The 19,104-nt window shown below is 43.1% G+C and overlaps 2 protein-coding genes across 4 annotated transcripts in view; one reads left to right on the top strand and one right to left on the bottom strand.

Moving 5' to 3' along the window:
* The window catches only part of MFSD6 (major facilitator superfamily domain containing 6), a 29,676-nt gene extending 27,404 nt beyond the window's left edge, over window positions 1–2,272 (top strand). For 2 of the 3 annotated variants that reach the window (XM_038142401.1, XM_038142400.1), the window contains exon 7: window positions 51–2,272. In XM_038142401.1, coding sequence (XP_037998329.1) covers window positions 51–230 — 180 coding nt within the window. In that variant the 3' untranslated portion in view covers window positions 231–2,272. The remainder of the gene's footprint in view (window positions 1–50) is intronic. The other variant, XM_038142403.1, reaches the window with a different exon arrangement.
* Window positions 2,268–17,607, bottom strand: NEMP2 (nuclear envelope integral membrane protein 2). Its single transcript, XM_038142404.1, has 9 exons — window positions 17,381–17,607; window positions 14,925–15,040; window positions 13,219–13,447; window positions 12,973–13,045; window positions 11,875–11,968; window positions 11,017–11,131; window positions 10,144–10,369; window positions 7,761–7,937; window positions 2,268–5,731 (listed from the first exon to the last, which is right to left on the bottom strand). The coding sequence occupies exons 1-9, from the start codon at window positions 17,508–17,510 to the stop codon at window positions 5,506–5,508; spliced, it is 1,386 nt and encodes a 461-aa protein (XP_037998332.1). The 5' UTR covers window positions 17,511–17,607; the 3' UTR covers window positions 2,268–5,505.
* Window positions 17,608–19,104: the final 1,497 nt, after the last annotated feature.

Genomic DNA, 19,104 nt, shown 5'->3' with positions numbered 1-19,104 from the left:
CTGAGTATTTACATTGACTTTTGGCATGCAATCCTTTCCCCTCTTTTTAGAAAACCAATGAGAATTGCAGTGCTTCATCAGCCAGCTCAGCAAGACAACCCCAAAATCCAACAGATTCTGAGCAGTCCAGAAATTGTTCAGCAGCACCTGCAGCACCATCAGAGTCCCAAGCAGGTGGCAGCCGTGTGGTGTCGGATCATGATGCTCAGCCTGCTGCTGCAGGGCCCTGAGATGCGCTCATCTTACCAAATCCAGTGCATGGAATTCTGCTTCTCACCTGGGAAACGCTGGAGTAGGAGCTCAAAAGTAGGACTTCCTTCATCTTAACAATCATAATGTGATGCAGTGCAAGCTTTTAACTATGTAAAGAATATTCATATGACTACACGGAGCAACATGAGCAGGGAAGCCAAAAGGTCGGGTTCTTGAGGGAAGTGATGTGGCCAAATGTAATTGGTAGGAAGAATTCTCAGCTGCTTTGCTAAAGCTGAGTCAAGTGCTATGAAATTTCTTTGCCATCTGTGGAAGAAAGGGAGTTCACTCCTCATTTGTTGAGGCACAGTGTGTCCGACTTGATTGGATAAGTTTTTTTCTTTAAATTTATTCCCAAATCAAAATTAAATTACTTTTTTAAGAGAGACACTGAGTTTCCCTGAATTAGAAAATACAGATCTAAAGAAAACACCAGATCTAATAATTCTAGCAATGTCATGAAACTGTCTCTGGAAAGGTTTCTCAGAAACAGAGTAGCTTAAGAAAGTATCTTAATGTCATGGTGAGGGATGAAGTAAACTGCGCGCATATTCAAAGAATATGTTTTTGAAGCTGATGTTCTGTTGTTTGAGATAGAAGTTTAGTTCTGCAAAGCAAAGGTTTTGAACTGGCGTTTTAGTGCAACACAAAAGCTGGAGGAAGGCTTCTGAAGAAGTTACCCTCTGTGCTTGCAGCCCTGCAGGTGGGCATAAGGTTGTGTGCGTTTGGGTAATTTTCAGTTTGATGTTATATTGAGACAAGAATCTTTGATCCAGATTGCACAGCCCGAGATTGATCAATGATCTTTTTGGGTTTTTTTATTTCATCATCTGTATGGGGGTTTATTTAATGCAGTGTAGGTATTATGGTTATTTATTAAGAAAACAGTAAGCTTTAAGTGCCTAGGGAAGATGGGGGGGTAGGGAGGAATTACCTAAAAATCTTAAATGTTTAGGATTATAGGGGCAAAGTAGTGGATGCAGAAATCAAGTAGAGTGAGAGATTCTCAGGAGGAAGCAAATGTAACTCAACTGCATTATGTTTAGGAAGTTACTTTGCCCAATGTCAAGACACTGGAGGACTTTGGATTATGTTTTGTTACGGTTCTTAATACTGTCTGCAGCCAGCTCATGCTGGTGCATAGTGAAAATTGCTGCTGGAGGGAAATCCTCGGGCTCAGGGAAGAGTCGGGGGGGTTTAGTCAGGACAGTGTTTTGGCCCATTTTCTTAGATGAGCAGCTTGTTCCTGGGAGATCCTGAGCACTCTGCTCCCATGGGACTGAGAGAGCACTGCTCAGCTGCCCTCCTGGAAGCGAGGTGTGTGGGAGGTACAAGGCCTTCCGTGGGGTAGGTCTGGGGTGCTGAACTGGGCCAGAGGCAAGGCCAGCAGGAGCCCAGAGTCAGGGAGAGGAAGGTGGCAGCAGCTGAGCAGGAAAGGGGGTGCACAGGTTTACCCACTTTGACATCTGTTAGCTTGACTGAAGGGGTGTCCCGTAGCTGTGCTTTAGCTGTGCTTTTAGAACAACCCACGTTCTGGCAGTGCCTGGGACCAACACCATAGACAATAAAAAGAAACATCAATGACTAGCCACTAGTTACTTTTTTTGCACTTGAACTTAAATGTACTGTACTCACATAAATCCTCATGACTTGTCTAAGTGTCCTTTAAAATCAGAAATGTATTTATTGTATGTTTGTATAACTTGGGGGAGAACTAAAGACTGAACAGGTGACAGGACAGAAGGATGCTAAAAATCATCTTGAGGCTAACCAACCATTTGTTGAGTTCATGCTGTATGGTGTTACCTCAGCTGCTACTGCATAGCACCTGGATTGTGAAGTGAAGAGCTTGTACACTGTGTTTACACTTCAGAATTGTGTATTTGAAATGCCTGCTCTTTTTGGAATTGTATAGTCATTCTATGTTGCAAAATGGACATGTACACCTGGATTTTGATATTTGTGAAACTGTAAAAACTGTGGTAAGAAATATAAAATATCCATAACATATTTAATAGTATCAACACGAACTTTTATTTTATTTGTATTAGTTGTCAGCAGTGAACGTAACCAACCTGAAGTGAAAATAATTCAGTGATAATGACCTTTTACTAGTCACTGGAGGATGCTGAACTAAGAGCCTGGGAACTACTCTTGCACTGTGTTAAAATAGTATTTGATAATAAAATCTGACTTAGGCACTTCTGTGGGGTGCAGGGACTGTAAGGGACACAAACCAATGCGCGTTGTAAACTGCTCAGTGTGAAAGAGTGCAGGGCATCACTGTGAACACTGCAGAGAACTTAGAAAAATGTAACATCCTTTGTTAAGGGAGAAAGGCTTTTGTAAGAGTTAGGGCAATGGATTAATGCCTAGATTCTGTTCCTAGATTTTCTAGCTGAAAACCAAAACAGTACTTAACAATTGTGTTTCAGTAAGGCTGTGTCATCCCCACATATCACAGGAGCACTGTGCAAGTGAACAGGGCTCCAGTGACAGCGGCTGGTTTTGGTGGGTTTTGTTTATGAAACACTTTCAGTGTTGGACCAAGCTTGGGAGGATTTTTAAGGTCCCTATTAGCTACCTACTAAGGTGGCCATCATCTTTCTCCTGTTGCTACCATTCTGTTTTGCATGCATTTAAGTTTCATGCTCTACTTTAGATAGTATTTACCCATCCCTGTCAAACAATGCATCCCACAATTACATACAGCGTGAGTGGATTTTTATTTAATTTTATTGCTTTTTAACTTCTTTCCTTGTAGAAGTAGGTGTGCCTGGTATTCTTCTAAAACATGTAATTACCTAAACTAAGGGGGGGGGCTTTTCCATTTAAAATATTGCTTAGGTAAAATACTACCTTAATGTGTAATCTGGGCTATTGTATGTAAATACATGTTATGTGTTTACATGCCTCCATATTATGGAAGGGTAATCATCACTACCTCACTAAAGAGAAGACATCCAGAAAAACTATATTTAAGCTCAGACAAATCTGATTCTCTTCCTTGGCCTCAAATTGCTTGGATGGGAGTTCTTGGCTCACTATGAAGTACACTGAAAAAAACTCTGTACTTCAAAACGTGCAAAAAACATTAAGACATCTCTTTGAGTATCCTTTGCCTAGTCCGTAATGATTTTAAGTACTCCATTTTCATGATGGTGACACAAAGATAAAATAAATCTGATTCGGTCTATGGTCATTGTTCATGGGGGAGTTTTCACCCTTCTCCCAAACCAGCCAAGATAATGAGGCCTTCCTCTGTTTTCACCTTGTTGCTAGTGCCAGAGCCCCCTGAGCTGAACCTGACTCCCCAAGTGTGGGTGGCAATTTAGCTCTGAATTTGGTAGCACCAACCTCTCTAAGGGGTGAGTCTTGCTGCTAGTAGCCTTCAGAAACTCTTGCTCCGTTTTTAAATGTTCTTGACTTAACAGCGAGTGCATTTTGGATCACCTGCTTGACATGGCTTTTCTCTGCTAAACACGCTTTAGATTCTGCATAGGTACTTCAAATGTTATGGCACTAACGGGTGTAAAGTGTCTCTTTACTATAAAATAGAAGTGTTTCTTTTAAACTGACGCAAAGCTGAAGCAATACAAAGGAGAAAAGACCACGTCAGTAAGGCTTTAGGGCTTTCAAGCACCAACTCTGAGTCCTTTGTTACACAGAGGAGCTCCTGGATTATGGTATGGCTACACTTCTTAGCACCATTGGAGGTAATTGGTTTTGTCCCTGCTGCAGGAGAAGCCAGGACAGCACCTGCACTGCTGAAGTCAAGCTGCACCACTAGGCATGTTACAAATATCAGACAGCCCTTTTAAAGCAGATAGATCCCAGTCTGACATGCTCCCCATTGCTTACAGTCCCCAGTGGGTCTGTGAGATCAGATGGTGAATTTATCAGAATTAATGGTCTTTTGTTTTCTGCAGTTTGTAAGACAGTAAAGGAAAACAGCAGAGTGAGAACAGAAGAATACAGGGAGGGATAGTCTAAAGAACAGAAGAAAGAAATGGCATCTGCAGGTGGGTGAACTGAGGTACACATACTACTCCCTAGCCTAGGACTGTGTAATATGTAAGCTGAAAAACACGTGACTGCCTAAACTTTTCTCTGGTCCTCCCCACTTCTCCTGTGAGAAGTCCCACAGATGGCTGAGAAGAGAAGGTAAAAGTCAGGTATATTCCCTCATTCTTTTGCCAGGAATGATTTTCTGCTGCTTAACTCAGTGAACAAACTACTGAGTACTCTGAAGCCAGTGGAGCTCTATGTGGGTTATCTGCATTCCCAGTTCCAGGCTCACAGCAGCGCTCTGGCTCTGCTAACAGCAGTTTCTCCAAGCAGCTGAAACAGCCTCAGCCTTTGTGGCCTTTTTGGGGTGCTCCAGAGGCCTGGAATAGACAGCAGCACCTGCCTGAGATAAGCTTGAGGTAAGCTGAGACTGAAACTGAAAGCAATAGCAAAAATGTTTACAGATGGAAAACCTCTCCTAAACCATTGTCAGACGAGGAGAAGTAGAGAGCTAGAGAAAAGTTTAGCAGATCTGCTACAAGAAGGAAGAAAGTACATAATAAACAAAGACTTGGAGAGAACAAAATGCAGTGTAACTACAGCAGAGGTCAAGAACAGAGTAATATGGGCAGAGGGTGAAAAATCAGGCAGCATTCTGAAGAGCAAGGGGAGCTTAAAACTAAAGGCAGAGGCAGGATGAAGCTAAAAGACCAGCCCAGCCAGGAGAGGAAACAAACCTCGTTCAGCTGCATCAACTCTCTATAAAAGTCTCACAAACAACAAACAGTTTATCGACACTCTAACAGCATTATTAGAAGTCTTGACACACAGGGTATTTAGTAAAAGGAGAGTACTAAAAATGGCTTTTCCTCCCTCTAGTGCTCAGCACAGAGGACTGGACGATGGAAAGGGCCAAAACAGATTCGCTGTTTACTAGAGGTAGTGTCCTTGGTAAAAGAAGGCATCCTGGTGGACAGGCTGTCTCCAGTACTTGCCTTGGAAATGCACAATGTCTGTTTCCCTAGTGAAAATACCCATAGCATGAGATTCCTCTTCACTTGAACAGCCCCTATGGTAATCAGGTAATATTGGTGATACAGGAAACAGTTTTTTTCAAAAATCCTTCTTTGTCCACCAGCAACCACAAGAAAAGGCCAAGTGTGAGTTCTCATTCTGTATCCTCCCCTTCTAGGAGAAGTGTGTTTTCTGGGGTTTTTTGTTGCTTTAGTTGTTACTTCTCAAAGCTCAAAGCAGCTCATTAGCATATGGAAATGGAATTTGTGTATGCATTTCATTTTCATTCTCCTCATCTTCTTCATGGACAGAATTGGCTGGCTCATCTTGCTCAAACTGTGCCCTTGTCTCAAACAGCTGCTCTTCCAGGAAGAAGCTCCCAATGCCATACTGCTCATCATGCGCCTTTGTTTCTGCAGGTGAGATGTGGGGAGATCCCAGAACAAAAGCTGCAAACCTGCCAAATTTTGAAACGGAGAAGTGATCAGTTGAGAAATTAAAAGAAGAAATACTGTAAATTCTAGGGGTATTGCTATTTAGGAAGCAGTGTTGTAAGGACATCCCCACAGGCAGTGCAAATGAGGGGAAGTTCCCCTAAAGGATGGCAACAACCGCAAAGATTGGTTTTCCCAACTCATCTTTTCAGTATTTTCTGTAGAAGTAACTTTTGCTTTTCTGGAAACCATCTGCAAGGTCTTGTGACTAAGCAAGAAGATCTAACTTCGTTTTCACATCTTGTCAGTACTTGCAGGGTAATCCAAAGTAAGCATTTGTACAGTGGGGTAGTTGGTACTTTAGCTTCTAAAAATAAATTAAAACTGTAGCATATTTGAGACAAAGGCTGTAAGAATTCAGGTGTGTTGATATTGCTAATGAAAGGAAAAAATGGCAAGAATACTGGACTCCTATGTTGTATGTAGTCACCTTGTTGCTGGTGCTGCGTGCACACTGTGGGCAAGCTGAGCTCAAGTCTTCCCAAAAAATTCCTGCCTCTAGTAAAGCTGGAGCTGCAGACTGGGAATTCTGTGCAGCTGCTCCAAGTAAATGCCTGAACAAAGCATGAACTTAGCACTGTCCCCTATACTGCAATCCCCCACAAATCTTCCTTTCAGTGGGCAACTCCATTGAGGAGAGAGAATGGAGCTGGAGGTTTCTGGCAAGAGGGTGGGAGCAGACGGCAGTTCTGACACCTGGGTAAGTGTCGACAGCATCAGAGAAATGTATGAAAAAGGAAATGCAGCTACATTCTGGAGTTCTGGTAAACTGATCAATAATTTACATTTCAGACTTAACATTTCTGTGAGATGAATGTCGTCACCTCGCTGTTCTTCAGGAAGCTCTGTTAGTCTAAATGGGGAACAGGTTTGCCTTGGGATGTACCACAGTCTGATGCTTAATGGGAGCTGGGAGGAGTTCTCCAAATAGAATTGCTGTTGGTTCTCCTTTTTATTTCCCTTTTCACAACCAGTGAACAGTCTATAACAACTCTAGTAATGAAACGACGGCTAGAAAATATGTGTGTCTCAAGTTGTTTTGTACATTTGGTGGTGTTTAGTTCTACAATACGACAGTAAGCTTTCACTTTTTTATCTCTCCATCATTCTGAAGAAGGCAAGCAGCTTAGAAAGTAAGACTGTTTAACAGTAAATCTATAAAACCTGGCAGAGAGGCTGGCTGTGTTCCAGTCCAAGGAAGATGAAGGTTCTGAAACTGGGTTTAACTTGTTACTGAATAAATTCCAAACTGACTGGGGTTCCTTTAAAATCGTGACACTTGGTTCTGTGGCAAGGACTAAGTCTTTGTGGCTGGCTCATATAAGAAACTCTGCTTCTGATCTCTTCAAGTTTTTGTTTTGCTAGGAATACGCTGTTATGATTCATCTGCAGGGTTATGATCTTCTGCAGGGTTTTCTGGCTTTGCTTGCTTGACCCTTCCTGACCTATATTTGTCTTAGGTTTATCTCTTAAGCTATACATGGCACAGCTCTTCTCCCTGTTCTACTTGCTAGTTGCAGGTATTGATTTCTTTCTCTGTATTCTTAGTCTTAGATAGTGATACTTCAATAATAGGATTCCCTGACTCTGCAGATTTGCAGTTAGAGAGCTTAATATAGGCAATATTTGAGTATGTATCTTCACCGTGCCCCAGTTTTACACCACAGAAAAGGGCACCACTCTAAAAGCTGAAGCAGGGCAATTTCACTGGCTAGAGAGTCACTAGGGTCACTGCAAGAGCTTACAGAGGCCCTGCAGAAGCCTTTAAGTTCTATGACCATGAATTAGCTGTGAAGTAGTTTGTGGTTAGGGAGGAACAGACAGAAATTTAATGCCACCAGCAAGTAATACCCTTGAGAGGTGGGGCTGTGGTCCTGAGTGGGATATGCAAGATAAGCACACCTGCAACCAGTGCCTGAAGTGGCATTTAGGTCTGCAGTGTGTTTAGGTGTGCAATTTGTTTCCTGTTTTAGAGAAGCCGAGTTTTCTTACCTGTGTGGAGCCTGGAGTTTGGATACAGCTATCCATGATGGGAAGTCAGGGCTCCTGCAGAATGAGCGCAGCTCCTCCAGAGCTCTGATCGTTTCACTTTCACCTTGTTCTCGATACTCCTCTTCAGTAAGGTATTTGAACACCAATTTTCTTGATTTAAAGTGATGCTTCATTTTTCTAGAACAAAATTAAAATAACCAGTATTTATAAAGTCTTCTGGCATGTAATTATCTGCCCTTCTTCTCTATACCTGCTATTAAAATGCATTAGTCACCTCTACCCTTTAAAGAGAACAAGCTGTATTCTTACATTTGAGGGCAAGGTATGTAATGTTTGCTAGCCTGCTTACCCTAGGTCTTAACCAAAGCTGTAGAATTTCACATGATATTTAATGAGCTTCAGATGAGCTTTAGATCAAGTCCTTATTGTGTATGCACGGACTAAAATCTCACAGAATTAAAGAGATGGCTGCTTGCTCAGCCATTTTTAGGTGCAAAATGCAAAATGTGTCTGTGCAGAGACATGGGCTGAATCAAAACTCAGTCTGCATATGTTACTTCAAAGATAAGCAATGCTCTAAGCCTGTTGTGAGTTGTTCGTGTTGTTTACTAGATAGTTTCTCTTAAATCTTGCTCTGAATTACAAAACTGAGTAGTCTGAGGCCAAAATGTTTACAATCTGATGGTTTTTTAGCTGCTGCGTAGCAATGTATAATATAATTAGATATAAATTAGAAAGTGTGCCATGTTCTGTTTCCTTCTGTTGACTGCTTTCAATTTAAATGTTGTGATGAGTTAAGATAAGCAAGGGCTGGATGCCTACAAAACTTTCAGCTCTGTATAAAAACACCTGCTCCAACATCAGCAGCATTCAACTTTCCTCCTTATATCCCTTTAAAGCAGAGAACTGTAGTCATTGTTTAGGTCAAATGGTGAAGGGTCTTGCTGGCTCAGTGAGATCCACTGTTCTTAACAAGAAATACTGCAAGATTCTAAATTATTTTGATATCCTTGCTGCTCTCAACTATGTATCTGGCATCGTGGCCTCACAGTTTGGTGCTGTGGCTTAAGGATTTTGAAACAGAAAAATTCGAAAGCCCTTATCATTCTCCTAACAGAGATCACTTGTAGAGCTGTATTTCTTTGTAGAAGCATCACTTCATGAAAACCAAAAATAACTACACGAAGAATAAACTACAGTGTTTCAGAGTAAAACCTGACTGTAGAGTAAAAGTAAAACTTGTGGCCACATCATACTGATTCCAGAGTGTTCTGAACCTGTTTACAACAGGTGCTGATCTTGCATGTTGCTTCTGAAATAGCTGTTGCTCCTCAGCTGCACGCAAAAATTGGTCTGCAACAAATGAGAAATTCTACCTAAAATAAAAATGCTTCAACTCAGGCCACACTTCAGCATGTAAAAAGAGAAGATAAGACTAAAGCAGTATGTTCTTCAAAAGTAAACAGTGTGTAAAAAAAAACAACAAAAAACCCCAAATTATTTGGTTTTTATTATTTTGGTTAAGCCAGTTCTAGCCTTTGCCTTTTCCTACTTCTCTGCAGTTCAGCAGAGTCCACAGCTGTGGAACAGTCTGTACTAAAGACTTTGAAGCTGGATGCCATCCATCACTGAAGGTAAAAAACAGATGTCAACTGGCAGGGCTTTTTAGAATCGTCATTTGAGTGTTGCACTTGTGCTAAAACATGCTTCAAATTCAAGGAGGAGCAAACATGTTGTTCCTGTATTGCTACTGCAAACACTTAGCAAGTTAAGGTCTACCTACTGCAAGCAGTTCCTGTTCAATTCCACAATGTAAATGGGCCTCTAGGAATACTGAGGAATATCTCCATAGTTCTGATAGATTGCTTCTATGAATGACAGGGAGAAAAACTAAAATCATGGAGAGCGCTGTTGTGTGGACATGTGATTTTAGTCTCTGAACTCTCTTCAACCTCCAAGGACTGTCATTTTTGAACAGCTGCATCCTTGGTGATGGCACAGTGTTTAATCCCTAAGATTCCATAAAAGTTCCCTGCAGCTTCTCTCACTACACATCAAACCAAGGCAGTATTCCTGCAGTCTCAGCAATCAAACAGAAATGTTCTGGTTGCCATATGCCGCGGACTAGAAGGTGCTACATTTGTCCTTAAGAACACAGTCACACTTCTCCATTATCCACAGAACAAAGCTCGTGCTTAAAACTGCCAAGTGGAAAATAATTTCTGTGTTTCTAAACCTTTCCTATGGCAGTTTTATATTTGGCAAAATTCTGACTAGTACTAGGAATTCCTAAACCGTTATTAAAGTGTACTTTTTTTTCATTATCTGCTTCCAGTCTTTCCTGGTTCTCCCACGACTTGGACATTCACAAACAGACACAGACCTGGCAATATGACAGGCAGCACCCAGGGGGTAACACAGGCCTTTGGAGCAGAGGCTGACTGCTATGACTGCATATGCAACTTGAGGGATGGTGACACCAAAGTAGATCAGGACAAAGGCTGTTAATTGGAGCGTCCATGTGAACAAGGTTATGCTGAGCTCTGTGGTCAGTGGTCCATGCTGATAGCAAATGGCAAAGCTGGTAATCCCCACAGCCAGAAAATACCCTGTAGGAACAGAAAGGACATGGAGTAAAAGATAGAAACTACTCCTATAAACTTCCCTTTGCTTCACAAAGCTTGCAGCTGCTGTAAAGTACAGCCTGCTGATTCTTGTGTTGTCTTACAGGCTACTGCATGATGTTTGATGTGCTTTCTATTTCCAAAGTAAGCCAAAGAGTTCACAAGGTTAACTCTGAACAGCTTTTAGCCAATGCTGTGGACTGCACATGAATTCTCCTCACATGACCATGTGGAGGCAGGTCCCAGATCAATAGGTTTGTCAGCCCCTGCAGCCACATCCCATTCCCAATGTGTGCACCCAATTCCCACAACCAGCAAACTGCAAACCAGAGGAGCTGCCCTTTTGCTCTTTCAGGGAAAGCATGTAACAGCAGCACATAAATGAACAAATAATGCAAGCAAAATCTGCTCTTAGAACTAGTCCTCTACATCAAACTCTTTATTCAATGATACAGTGTGAGTAAACACTCATTTGAGTGGATTAGGAACCTTTAGAATATTTCAACATCTATGGCTTAGGAGAAAATAGAACTCTATATGAGTCATGTGATTTTCTTTTTTTATGGGCAGGTATTCATCTGACCACTAAATTAAACCAAAATCTGCAGTACATTTTTTGGTAATTTTCTTACCCAACAGGTAGCTTTTGTGTTCAGACCACAACCACTGTATATTCTCTTTGAAGCAGTAAATAAAATAGAGAGAGACCATCCAGGAGCCACTCATTAAAATCCAGAAGGTACTGTGCTGGAAATTTAAAAAAAAAAAAAGTAAAACAAACTTCATAAAAAAAATTCAAGCCAGATTCAGGACCATTGTTTCCAAAGGAACTCACAGGCAAAAACAGATGTGAAATTCTTTAGACCTACAGGGTTTGAGACTTTCACTGCACAGTCCTCTGCATGCTACAACAACACAGTATCAATTCCAAGCAGAGCAACTGCATCCATGTATTTGTATTTCATGTCCCAATGTCCCAGTATAACCCTACTGACATGTGTTCCCAATTAACATATCTCAGCAATATTATGGGAATGCACAGACTTTATAAAACTCAAGGAAAAATTCACATCTGCCTTACAATGAATTGTCTTTGGTGAACGGAAGAGAATATGTCTCAGTTGCCACTGTATTTTTATTTGAACTGATTCACAGATTCAAAGGTAAGCTTAGCTCCAGTTCGATGAAAATAATTTATGTTTCAGAATGAACTCTTCTTGTACATCACCAATGCCTGTTCACTTTAAACTCAGGAGGAAGTTAAACAGAACTTGACTCTGACCTAACTCTGTTTACTTGATTCAAGCAGTCCTGCATTATTTCTTTACTTGATTCAAGCAGTCCTGCAAAATTGAATAATTTTGCATTATTCAGTCCTGCAGTGCAGTTACCTGGCCACAAAACCAGAACAAGGTCAGAATCTGGCTCTGTACTGTCACTTCTTGTATTATGATGATTACTATTATTTTGTTTTAGAAATGTAGATTTACCCTTGGAATAAATCTTTTAAGTGTCAACAGGACAAAGACTAGCAGAGCAAGAACACCCAGTATTATTCCAGAAAGGTAAAAGAACTTGGCACTCCTGTAAAGAGAACAAGAGAGAATATGGTGAGAAGTATCATTTGTAATTGGTTAAGATGCCAACATTTGTAAAAACAGCAGTGATTTTCAATAAGAACTTAAATCAGCTCTAAGTTAGAGTTGTAGTTATATGGTTAACAGGCCCAGTTCAGGTATTAAATCTGTGTAAGGAAAAATTCCCAAAAGATACTTAAGGTCACTGGAGTTGTTACAGGTTAAGAGACTGTGCTGGGGTTTTTAAACCTCACGCTACTTCTGATTGCATTGACCTTCTAGTCTCTAGTACACAGAAGAAAATGAAATAACCAAGATGGTTCTGCACTGCAAGAGAAGTTTTCTTTTAATTTAAAATGCAGAAAACCCTCCACAAACCCACAAGTTTTTTTTTTCCTAAGCATATACATTTATAAATTCCATCTTCTTCATTCAGAGTTAATGCTATAAAACCTATTGCTGCTCTGCTTCTTTTAGAGGTGCCTCCTGACAATTATTTTGTGACTCACTTTGCTTTGAAGTTGTAGGCACATATTTTGCAGCAACAACTGAGTATCCTCTCTTACATGCTATGAAAAATGTGCATCAGAAGAAAGGCTGGCACAAAGGTGGGGGCAGAAAAGGCCCCAGATGACTTTATCTTAAATATTTCCCCCCAAGGAAAGGCATCATTAATAATCAGCATTATTTAGTATGCAGCTATCCTCAGTGGTCTACAAAAGGGATAAAGAGCTTTTCTGATCCACACGCATGCCCACTGAGGATTGATTGTCTTGATGTCCCCCAGAGCAGGAAGCCTGGATACAAAAACCCTAACACAGCTGATTGATAAACAGAATTAGGCACTCCAAGATATGTCACAATCTGTCCAAACACAAATAGTATGAGGAAGTTTGAAATATATATTCAGTTCCTTATTTCACTTTCCCAAAGAACTGCCTCTTTAGCTTAGCAAACAGACCAAAGATGCACAGGCTTTGGGAAAGAAGGTCAAAAGCAGCCAGTACTCACCTGCTCAGGCTGTTTGCAAAATGGAACAGAAAAATTCCAGCTACAAACAAAAACAAGAGCTTTCCATCTAGCACTAAAAAAGGGGGAAAGAAATAGAAATTGACTTTAGACTAATTCAATCTGAAATGCTGATTAGATAAAATATCAACAGAAAAGTCCCAAGCTTCTTACAGAAGAGATGGTACATTCAGTAGCACTGGCAATGCCAAGCCCTCTGTCATCTGAACTCAAAGATTTGGTACTTACTTTCTCTTTTCACCCGCACAACGTACGGTTCAATTTTGAAGGGCTGTATTTTGAAACAAACATCCTCTCCGTATTGTTTTATGCTCAGAAAAGTTTCTGTACATGTCTCTGGCTTCCAGAGGATTTGAACAGCACATGCAACAAACTCAAAAACAGTTTCTGAATTCTGACAGTTGTTTTTTTCTGAAATAGGCTCAAACCGGAACTTTTCTCTGCTGTTAACTTTTATCTGGAAAGGAAGAACAGAATACAAAGAGAAGCAGCTTAGAATCACTGTGGGCTTTTTGTGAACTATGCTGCATATCAGCCATGCATGTGGTAATGAAAATCAATCTTAATTGTTTAGTATTGGTTATTTATATTATGAAAAGATTAACTGTTTACAATTAATAAAAGGTAATTTAGAGAACTCACCAGCAGCAAAGTTCAGTGGAGGGAGCTCAACCCATCCAAAAGCACAGTGGGTTGGGTTTTACTGTGACACTTGCCCACACATAATTTCTAACAAAGCTAGTAATATCTGACTGACCACAGTTTGTTTTGTGAGTGTTCATACCCCTCCTTCTTCCCCTCCTGAACTGTAACAAATTTGACTTGCCTTTCTTTATAATGCAATCTTCATGTTGGGGATATAAGAGGGATGAGGAAAATGAAAGATAGCATAACCAGAAATTAAATGGAAGCACATTCCTGTGGATATTTTGGGGGTTTTTTGCTGGTTCTCAGTGCCTTCCCCCACCAAAGTGGTAAAAGATCTTGTCCATCTTCTAAGTTGAGGTGATTTCCCTGAGGACTCCGATACATTCATCAGAGCCTACTAGACAAGAAAGACCCATCTGCAGAAAAGTGATGCAATGGCTAATAAACCAGGTTTGTTCTGGGGAAGGAGAAAATGTGTCAGCAAGCAATTGTGGCGGAAATAATTTGAACTTCCTGCTTTTAAACACTGACTCCAGGAAAGTTTGTGTGACTGATGGGAGGATTTTACCACCTGGAGGCTGCTACCATTCATAAAAACACCTGCAACATATTCCTGAGGAAAACAGTCCTGGGAACAGACAAAGAGATGTTCCACTTTCTCATACCTGAGAGAAAAGTCCTCCAACAGAGACAAAATGAAACGGTTTCCTTCCTTTGTCTGGAGACATACTTCTCAGGAAAGAAAAGGGGCCATGGAGATGGTTAGCTTGTTCCTTTAGCTGTTACTGCTTCCACTCTTGAAAGGATTTTTATTTGCTTCAAACTAATCTCTAAATGTGTGTCCTGTAGGATGACCCTCTGCTATTCAGGATAACAAACACACTGCTGCTGCTGTTTGTTCATTAGTCACAATCTAACGAGCCTTTGGTTCTTACACTTTGGTGTGCTGCAGTGAGAGAGCCACAGAACTGCGTGTAGTCCTCAGATTTAGAAGTTCCATAAAGGCAGTTGGTGATAGGCAAAAGCATTTGTTGCAGAGCTTAACAGTTATCCATCAACACAAAAGGTGTGCAAGAAAACAATACACAATCCTAAATTAATGTTTTTGTGGCACCATCACAGGTGCATCTAAGGCAGAGACCAAACCTGCATCCCAACTGAAGGCTCATAATGCTGCATTATGGTCCCAGCTATTTAATTCCATAGAGATGCTGCCCTGATCCTGCTAACTGGCTGGGAAAAGCTCACATGAAGTGTACTGACTGACCCCCAGAAGAGCCTCTCACCTGGATAGTTGACCACAGGTACTGTAAGTGAATGGTTCTGTTTTGCACATAGCAGTAACAGTTTTCATCCTGCTTCTGGATGACATCCATTTCGTGCAGTAAGCTGCAGTTTTTACCTGGGGGGAGCAAAAAAGTTAATTTTAGGCATGTGTCAAATACTAATGTCTAACTAAAGTCCATTTGATTGTTGTAAATGCTGACAGAAAGGTGTTCAATATGATTTAGATGGAAATTCAAATTGCACTTTTAATCAAGTCATTTAGGCTCCAAAGTAAACTGCAACACCTTTGGGAAAAAAAATAACCAGGGTGGTATTTTTAAAAAACGTAATCCAGAACAGCTTGGCTTCAGTGTTTTGATGGCACTGGAATAGGGCCTCTGGGCCAAATTCACTGCTGGCATGAGTGGGTGTAACTCCACCAGAGTTCCCTGTACCAGTGGTGAATGCAACTGTGGGAGTCTGAGCAGGTAAACAGCCTCACATATTAACACAGTCATTTAGCACATGACACAGCTGCTGATCACAAAAGTCACACTCCTCTCCCTCGGAAATGTTTCTGGTGTTAAATCACACAACTCTTCTTTTTTAGAACATTTTTTCTCCTGTCCCAGTCCAGCCATGGCATGTAATAATGGAACTGCACTGACAGCTCCCCATAAATCGTTGAATTAGCGATGTGAATTGTTCTAACCCTCCTGAAACCTTAGTGAGCCCCTATGATATTCAGAATTAAGATTGCACTTTTGAGCAGAAATGGACCTAAAAGATTAATGGAGCAAAGTTTTAGAGATATATATATATATATATATATATACACATTCTGATCTATATGAATGTGTAAAATATACCCTACAGTACATTACCACAGTGTTTCAAGAACATAATTAAAGAGAAGCACAGAGGAAATAATTACACATCCGAACAGAGGGACTCATCTGGCTTACTGAATAGAAAATGTAGGTCTCAGCCAAGCTCAGTAATAACTGCTAACATGCTGTCATGCACTCAGAGCAGCAAAATGGGTATGTGCAATCTCAACCCAGACAAGGAGATGCTGTTTGCAGGTAAAAACCTGCTGTGTCTCTACAAGGAAGATGAAATTAAGCTAAATTACATTTTAACAAATTTAGTTAAGCCAGTGAAAAATACTGTGTGGACGTTCTTACTCAGGTTTATTATAGTTCTTACTTAGGTTTATTATAACATTATAGAATTATTGTCCACACATGATCTTACTAAACTGGTTTAACCTTAAAATTTGGGAATTTTTTCTTGTGGAAAAATTACCCATCGGATTAATTTTCACCTGTTGCAAATCCAGCGGGAGGGAGCACAACCACTGAGACAAACACTGGCTGTACCTTTAGACAGGCACTTTCACAAAAGTCATCGCACGCTGCTGCAGAAGGATTATTTGTCACTGACGTGCTGCTGACTGACACAGCAGGGAGGTGAGGCTGGGCACTACCCAGGCCTAAAACCAGGATAATCCAGTAACAGGAAATGGCAGGGCCAAAACAGCCCAGAGCGTCCACACCTCCCCCGAAGGGCATCTTAGGATTTCCTGCCACTATGGATAAAGTATCCTTCCGTGTCAACGGCAATGTCATCCACGTGCAAGGCTGGCAAGTATTTTCTTACTACCCATAGTTTTGAGGCATTTTTCTTGAGAAAAAAACAGCTGTTTGAGATGTTGCATCAGCTCCACATAATGAAACAATGGTGTTCCAAAAAGAGAGATGCTTCTGAGCAGGTAACTCTTAAGTGGTGCTGGGTTTAGCTACTGGGAGGACACACAGGTAGAGTAATTCTCAAATTCTGAGACTGCAAGCAAAGAAATTCGAAATTAGGAGCCATCAGCATCTGCTGCAGAATCCGGAGGATGCCCAAGACTCGAGAACGTCAATGCAAAGAGGAAGCCGGTTCTCGAGTTCCTTACTGCTACTACAACTGAGCACAGCCTTTAGGGGTTTGCCTGCCCTCAAATATGTTAATAAAAGATCTGTTCTGCACCCGATTCCCTGTCCCGAGCTCCTGAGGAGGCCAGAGGGAGTCGCACACCCAGAGGCAGCTCCCGGTTCCGCCGCTGGAGCGGGCGGGACCCACCCGCCCTGTGCGCGCCGCGGTCCCTTTGTCCGTGAGCGGGCTCGCCCGGACCGCTTCCCAGCAACCCTGCACCCCCGGCCACGGCGCGGGGCCGTCCTGCGGGACCCGAACAGCGACGGGAGAACAGGGGGACACGGCAAAGCGCCTCAGGCCGCGGCTGCCCCGGCCCCGCTGCGGCTGCCGGGCAGCGCCATGTTGGGCGGCAGCGGGAGCCGCGGGAGCCGCGGGAGCCGCGGGGCCCAGGGCCGGCGGGAGCGGAGCGTGTTCCCGCTCCCGCGGGGATGGGCCGAGGAACCCCCGGCCTGTGAGCACCCGCCCTGCCCCGGGGCCGGGAGGGGACGGGCAGTACCTGCTGGCGGCGCCTCCCCGCTGCCCGCGGCCGCCCCGGGCAGCGCCAGCCGGACGAGCAGCAGGAGCAGCCCCGGCCCCGGGCGGGCCCGCGGGCGCTGCCAGCGGCGGGGCGGCCACGCCGGACCCATGCGGCCGCCGCCGGCTCCAGGCTCGGCCCTCGCGGCCGGCGAAGGGCGGGGCAGGGGCGGCGCGGCCCCGCTGCCCGCTCCCCCCGCGGGGCCCGGAGCTTGTGCGGGGGCTGAGGGGCCCGTCTGGAGGGTGGCACCCGGCCCTCGGCTCCTCTTACGCCTTCCGTGAGGTTGGGAGGGTGCGCTTGGAAAGGAGGAGGAAAAGCATCGGGTGTAACAGCTCGGCCCAAGCGTGTCCTTGCATTGTGATCGCCTCAGAGTGAGAGCGTTGGCTGCCCGGTAAAGGTGTAAAGCGGCTCCAAGCCAAACGTGCTTGTTTGTGCTTGTGGCGCTTGCAGACCTCAAGCCAGGCGGTCACCCAGCTGAACGGGAGGCGGTGGATGTTGTCCTCCTTCCACACCCAGCTCCCAGCCCAGGGAAAGGTCACCAGGTCACCAGGGTGCCGGCAAGCAGTGAGGCACGCATTAATCACCCCCTCTGTCCACCCAGAGGAGCTGAACGAAGTGTTGGATGTTGTCATGGAGGTGAAAATCCGCAGCTATTCTGGATTTCCTGGGCAGCCACAAGGGAGAGCCAGGAGCAGGACACCGTTCCCCTGTCAACCCTGAGAAGACGTGAGCGAGGTCCAACTCAGCTCAGTCCCCGCTTGCTCACTGCAGTCATTTTAGATCGCTAGTGAGTCACAGCCACCAGTCAGGGGTGGAAAGGGCTGGAGCTTTTTTCCCTATTCTACGAAAATCAATAAACACAATTTTGCCAAGGCATTCTGGCATCACTGTTGTCTTTGCTCCAATGCATTCCCTTCCTTGTTCTTAAAACAATGCGCCTTCTCTGTGTGAAGGTTGCTTTTAGTTTTGGGTTTTTTTATTGTTTAGGGCTATATCCAACTTCTGGGGGTGCCAGGATGGGCTTTTTTAACACCTGAAGGGTGCTGCCCACTGCCTCGCACCTTGTCTGGGCGCTTACATCTGCAGGGAGTGGGTGGTGCAGGGCTGTGGCTCTCCTCGCCTCACCTCCTACGCCCGCTTGGTGCTGGCTGGGCTCGCATCTAACTGTGGATTTTTCCTTGCAAACACCGAGGAAGTGAAGGATAAGGGCAAAAATAGTTGGGATTTGATAGCGTGTGCAACATCTGACAAACTTGAGTCCCCAAAGGAAGCAGCAATTGATTTGTATCTTTGTCTTTATGTAACTTGGGCGTTGTCTCTATGTAACTTTCCAGGCACTTCCTCTAGCAAATCTAATAAAGAAAGAAAAACTGGGGTTTGTTCCTTGGGTCCCTGATACACCCTTAGGAATGTGTTACCTCTCAGCTGTGTGTCTACACAACAAGGGACCATCACAGCCAAGTTATTAGAGGAATCCCTCTCACATTTCCAACTTGCCATATTGTTTCGGTTATGTTAACCTTCTTGACAGTATTTTTTCTGGGAAGGGAGACACTCTGCATTCAGTTCTCGCTTGTATTTTCATTTTTAGAGCTCTTAGCACTTCACCGCTAATTAACTTTCAATAACTGTCGTAGGGTTACAGTTAGTCAGCATGAATCAGACAGAAAATGTAGCTTTAGGGGACCACACTCTGTCAAAAACTA

The sequence above is a fragment of the Motacilla alba genome, chromosome 7, assembly GCF_015832195.1.
Source record: "Motacilla alba alba isolate MOTALB_02 chromosome 7, Motacilla_alba_V1.0_pri, whole genome shotgun sequence".
Classification (NCBI taxonomy): Eukaryota; Metazoa; Chordata; class Aves; order Passeriformes; family Motacillidae; genus Motacilla; species Motacilla alba.
The sequence above is the reverse complement of the archived record's forward strand: the minus strand, read 5'-3'. Positions and strand labels throughout refer to the sequence as shown.